This window comes from Delphinapterus leucas, chromosome 4 (assembly GCF_059928025.1).
Source record: "Delphinapterus leucas isolate spDelLeu-1000000601 "Yukka" chromosome 4, BTC_Dleu_Yukka2, whole genome shotgun sequence".
NCBI lineage: Eukaryota > Metazoa > Chordata > Mammalia > Artiodactyla > Monodontidae > Delphinapterus > Delphinapterus leucas.
In genome coordinates, this window is record NC_143132.1 from 45,635,933 (window position 1) to 45,642,417 (window position 6,485).

The window sequence follows — 6,485 nt, forward strand, 5'->3', positions numbered from 1 at the left end:
CAACTGTATAAGGAAAGATTGGGAAAATCTAGTTATTTTCTGTTTGCATGTGGGGTTTTTTTTCCATTCTCCTGCAACTTTCCTAAACTCGTTTATGCAATCAGTTTTTCTTTTTCGTTGATCATTTTTCACCATATTTCCAGCAATCACACAGCTTTCATCACATCCTAGGTTTTACTGCCTTGGGAGCTCACTACTATGGAAAGTGAATTCTTTTTTCTTGGAAGTCTTTGCTACTATCTTACTCGATTTTAGTTCCCTTTTGTTACTTAAAGTTTTTGAAATCATTTTTTCTGGAAGTTAATTTGGTTGATTCTCTTCTCTCCTTTCTTTTCCCTCCTTCATCAGTTCAAGCTAGATTTTCCTTTCCTTTAAATCTCCAACAAATTTTTATCTTTTGTTATGAACACAGTCAATGATCAGCAAACTTGATACTTACATTCATTGGATCCAGTAAAATAAATTCAAGAATTTCATTTAAAACACCACACACACCTACACAAACAGGCACACATGCATGCATGTGTGCACATGCACTACAATAAAATAAATCAATGTAAATAACTGTGATTCTCTTTCAGAAACATGATGGCCACTTCACAGTCATCCAGTTGGTTGGTATGCTCCGAGGCATTGCATCAGGAATGAAGTACCTTTCTGATATGGGTTATGTTCACCGAGATCTAGCAGCTAGGAATATATTGGTCAACAGCAACCTAGTATGCAAAGTTTCTGATTTTGGTCTCTCCCGAGTGCTGGAAGATGATCCAGAAGCTGCTTATACAACAACTGTAAGTTTATACATCCTTTTCCAATATAGTTTGTTTACTTTTATTATTTTTAATGTTATTAGAGTAATTCTGGTTTTGTTTTCTAATTTTCTGCTCTCATTTGTTATTTTCCCAACTTAACATCATTATCTAATTGAGAAGTATTTGTTTTATCTGAGTGCCTGGTTTAAAAAAGAACTGACACTTAACTGTTTCCTTTCTTCCACTCTGTGGGGACTTTAACATCATGCTTGAGATTCACGTCATTACTGCCCTCACAAAAAATCTGCCTTTGCCTGAGTATTTTTGATGCTTCAGTAGTTATCTCCTTTAAATGGAGTTCTCTACAGGCCAATGGTACAATCAATTAAGTCAGTGATGGTGAAGAACCAGTGGTTAGGAAATGAAAATTTTTTTCTCATAGCAAATGTTATGGAACGTCTGATAATACTTAAAAATGAACAATGTAGGTTTCTCTGGAGATATATAGATACACTCTCAACCTTCTTTTGAATGGGACTTGGGGGAAATGTGAGCAGGAGTAGAAGGCTAAAACTTGAGACCCAAACTATCATCTGTCAATAATGCGATCTCAACTTAACTCAGGAACCAATTCATTCCACTGATCTCTTTGGTTATTATTACAAGGAGTTAAGTCTCAAGCTGTCAAAAAGCTAATAATTTGTAAAATTATACTAGTCTGTTATTTTTAAAACAGAACCCTCACCATTGACTCATTTCAGCTTCAATGAAAAATGAGTCAGTAAAACTATTCAAGTTGTTTTTATTCTCTTTTATTCTGACATTATGCATTATTTTAAAAGAGGCAAATCTTTTATTTAGTTATCTTTTATTTCATTTTCTATGAGATTATTTTTGAAACCTCACTGTATTTAACTGCTCTAGAATGGATACAAGTTTAGTATTATGAATAAAACATGTTATACCCTTACTATGTTTGCTTTGTAAAAATCCTCTACATTAATGTATTGATGATATTTTCACTAATTTCTCCAACAATGAAATAGTTCTAAGGAGAATAAATTAATCTGAGTCTGATATGTAAGGTAGAAGTATCTACTGATCTTCTAATTTGATCAAAAAGCTTCATAAAATAAAATTCTATCAAGTCTGAAAATAAATTGTTCATTTTAGAAAAGCAGTATTTTCAAATCCATTTTCTAACTGGAAAATGTCATAATTATTTTCTTTTTCTTTTCAAGGCTTTTATTTTCTTCTCTTTTATTTTTATAAATGTATAACTTAAAGCGACTTTTCAAGTTATGGAACAATGCATGTAAGATTTTTCTACTATGCATATTATTTACAACCTTAGAGAATAGTATTTAGAATTATTATAAAAATATTATAAAATAAAATGTTCATTAAAATTGCAACAAGTATGATCTACTAAAAGGATAAAATAAGATAGGAAATAATGAACAATATATTTAGGAGTAGTTACTAGATTCTTTGGCTGTATGTCTATATAGATACACTTGAAATTTCATATTAAATAATATATTAACTGCTTTTTTAAAATGAGAAGTTCATAACTAAATTTAAGATACTAATAAAATTGACGGGGTAACTCAAATCCTGAAGCATGTATAGATTTTGTTGTCAGATTTGACATCCAGATTCCAGACATATTCTTCTCTCTTATATGATTGTAAGGACTAAGAGGCCCAGAACAGTGCTGTCTTAGTTTAAATCTGACTACAGAATTAAACATCAAATTAGGTTACCATATACTAACACTCTGAAAAGTGCTTCTTGAAAGTTATAGATTATGTCTTCTTTTTTTGAATTTTAGAATTCTATTTATTTTTTTTATACAGCAGGTTCTTATTAGTTATCCATTTTATACATATTAGTATATATATGTCAATCCCAATCTCCCAATTCATCAAGATTATGTCTTGATTAAGAAATAAGTCTCTGAATTTGAGGTACCAAGTAAATGGTAAATAATGTAACCAAGTACTTTTTAAAAAAAAGTCTCAGACATACCTAACTGCTCAGAGGATCCTGGGGTACAAAATATCATATACTGATTAATTGACTTTATAATGAACATGGACATTCAAATCTCAAAATAGCAGACCTCTTGCTTTCAAAGAGCTTCCCTTTTGACAAGGTAAATAGACTCATGCTTCCTTGCTATTCAGTGCATTAAATCATGCGGCAAGAGTCTGTAAAAGAAATGTGGAAGTACCAAAAAGCAGAGGTCTGGAGAAAGCATCACAAAGAAGATAAGTTGAACAAATATTAAAATATTTCATTAGGCAGACAGTTAGGGAGAAGATCCAGATAGAGGAAACAGAAAGAGAAAAAGACACAGAAATTTGGGGAAGTGAATGGGAATGTTTACACAAAATGTGGACAGTTTGGAATGGGGGCGAGAAGCAGTGGAGGGGCCAGGTTTCTTAGGAATAATTGTGATGGTAGTTGGGTGGGACATCAGGAAATTTGAAGGTTTTTCTATAGTAATTAAGAGACAAACATTGATTGTTTTAAAGAGAGGAATAATAAACTACATACATGTTTTAGAAAATATTATTGAAACAGTGTGAGGGAAAGCTTGAAGGACAGGAGGACTGGTAACAGGAAGACCAGTTAGGGCATTATTGCTATAGACCAAAAAGGTCATATGGCTTTAATTAGGGCAATAGTGGTTAGAATAAAGAGGGAGGAAAATTGAAAATTGTTATGAATGTATAATTTACAAGACTCAATAACAAACTAGATATGAATATAAGGAAGAAGAAGGACTGAAAGATGACACTAGTATTTCTAGATTGAACAGCTGGTTGAATGGTGATGTTTTATTAATCAAGACAGAGAATCCCTATTAAAGATAACTTGGCTAAATTACAATGCAGAATTATAACAAAAGGTCACAGGTACTCTGTCTCAAAGTCATCAAGATAATGCCAGATTGAGCGGTGTCATTCTGTTCAAATTTCGTGTAAAAATTTTAGGACTTTATATAACTGTACTTTCTGTATTTCCTGTTAAAAGGAATGAGACAGAAAACTACTGCCTAGTGAAGATATACCTCAGTTCAAGCAAACCCTGTAAAATAAAATAAAGAAGAATGGTCATTTATATGAAATTGATTCTTTGCTTTATAAAAATGTTAAAATGAAAATAAATAGCAAGCTCTCTTGATACATTTTTTAAAGTAGGATTTCATTTTTAAAAGTTTTATCTGTATACAACTTTCCTGGAACATATCTTTTACCTTAAAAGATTTTGACTCTTTCTCTTGCTGTATAATTGCTATTTCCTTATTTTTTTAATAAATGTTTTTATCTGTATCACAAAGGATTTGGAGGAAGGGAGGCTTGTGAAGGGTTTTAAAAACAGGAAGACATCATAGATAAAGGTGTTTTTTTTTGTATACTTCAAGAAAGTAGTCATTGAAACTACCCTTTCCGAATCAATACAGGGGCAAAATAAATAAACATTTTCCGTTATGATGACTTTGCCAATATAGAAAGCACATATCACAGCAAAGAGCAGTAAGAACTGGTTAAAAGACAGGCTGGAAAGATGGGGTGACCATTGTGACCCCAGTACTGGCTATCGTGCTGAACTGGTCAGCCTGTGGTAGGTGGAGCCTACCACAGCAGAATGGCCGTTGGAGCCAGACTGACCAGACCAGAAAGAGATGAGACAAGAGAAATTACTCTGTCAACAATTACTGAGACTTTACCCCCTAGTTAGAAGACCTATCCATGGAATGTATGAGAATGTATTGTCTACACTATAAAATACACTAAAGTAAATAAAAGGATGGGATTTACAACTGATAATAAGCAGAAATTCTAGTATTTCTTCCTACAGCTTAAGAGTGTTTTTTGCATGTCCTGCATCAAGTCTAAGACTATTCATTCAACATGTATTCAATACAGTTTATTATGGAGCTACCATATTTAAGGCTCTATCCCTTGGAGGGCCAATTACTAAAACTAAAGGGATTCTTGAGAAGAGATAAGAGGCTGCACAGAGAGAGGACCAAGACTAACTGAACAAGGAACGCATAATAAAACCAACAGATGTTCAGACACCAAGAGTGGGCAATGCAGCTTGAAAGGCAACTACAGGAGTAGCAGATTCTCCTGGTAAGCTCTGTACTAAAATACATCAAGCCTTTGCAAAGGGACATCAAGAACTGGTGAAGGCATGAAAGCCAAGAAATGTGGGCTAAAGATAGAAGGGGAAAAAATGCACAAAAATAGGATCTAGACAAGGACTGAGAGGCCTTGTTTTTACATGCCAATTCTATAAAGAGGCTACCAGGCACTTCATGAGGAGAGGTTGGTGAATGATTATGAACCACACCTAATGATACATATACAATTAGTGATATGTAGCTAACTTAATCTGCACAAAATTTACTGAGTTGGATTGTTCTCATTTGATTACATGGTCTCATATCTGGTTATAATTTAAGTGCTAAGAAATCTCTTCCTTTACTGAATCTAACACACATTCACATGGACAATTGTTTTATATCCAGTTCTGGAGGAGGCACTCTCTCTCATTTGAATATTGCTAAGCAACAAGTCTTAAACTTACATTGAAAATATTAAGCCTCTTTGCTCTCAAGTATGGAAATGAGGTCCTATTTACCTAAAAAGAACATTAAAAGATATATTATGGCTCACACTTGTCTGTTTTAAGAGATAAGTTTTATTTAAGATATGGTACAATGGCAGTTACTGCTCAGTTTTTTTTAACTATAATGAGTAGCTCCATTTCTTATAGTTTAAAGATCGAAACAAAATGGAAGAATCATTTTATCACAATATCTGTAAAAATTCTAAAATTCCTTGATACTAATTTTCAATTGTGTTCACTTGTGTTATGAAGACAAAGTTTGCTTTTTATTTTGATAGTGATGTTTGCATACAAGTACTTTCCTAGTTGAAGTACAGTCTCATTATTGACAACACATAATCCGAATAATCACAGTTCTGTTAACATCTTAATTCTATTTACTTTGCATTCATAAGACCTCTCCAAGCTGCAACTCTCTTTTTTTTTTTTAAGTAACCGATTTTATTTATTCTGCTTGATGTTAAATATAACATTATTTTTTTTTCTGTTTTTTTTTCATTTTAACATCTGTATTGGAGTATAATTGCTTTAAAATGGTATGTTAGTTTCAGCTTCACAACAAAATAAATCAGTTATATATATACATATGTTCCCATATCTCTTCCCGCTTGCGTCTCCCTCCCTCCCACCCTCCCTATCTCACCCCTCCAGACGGTCACAAAGCACCGAGCTGATCTCCCTGTGCTATGCGGCTGCTTCCCACTAGCTATCTACCTTACGTTTGGTAGTGTATATATGTCCATGCCTCTCTCTCGCTTTGTCACCATTTACCCTTCCCCCTCCCCATAGCCTCAAGTCCATTCTCCAGTAAGTCTGTGTCTTTATTCCTGTTTCACCCCTAGGTTTTTCATGACATTTTTTTTCTTAAATTCCATATATATGTATTATCATACGGTATTTGTCTCTCTCTTTCTGACTTACTTCACTCTGTATGACAGACTCTAGGTCTATCCACCTCATTACAAATAGCTCAATTTCGTTTCTTTTTATGGCTGAGTAATATCCCATTGTATATATGTGCCACATCTTCTTTATCCACTCATCCGATGATGGACACTTAGGTTGTTTCCATCTCTGGGCTATTGT

The 6,485-nt window shown here is 33.4% G+C and overlaps 1 protein-coding gene across 1 annotated transcript in view; it reads left to right on the forward strand.

The window, feature by feature from the left end:
• The window catches only part of LOC111178990 (ephrin type-A receptor 6), a 201,620-nt gene extending 195,924 nt beyond the window's left edge, over window positions 1-5,696 (forward strand). Inside the window, 3 exon segments of the mRNA XM_089909884.1 lie at window positions 582-795; window positions 4,273-4,312; window positions 4,314-5,696. Coding sequence (XP_089766010.1) covers window positions 582-795; window positions 4,273-4,312; window positions 4,314-4,389 — 330 coding nt within the window. The 3' untranslated portion in view covers window positions 4,390-5,696.
• Window positions 5,697-6,485: the final 789 nt, after the last annotated feature.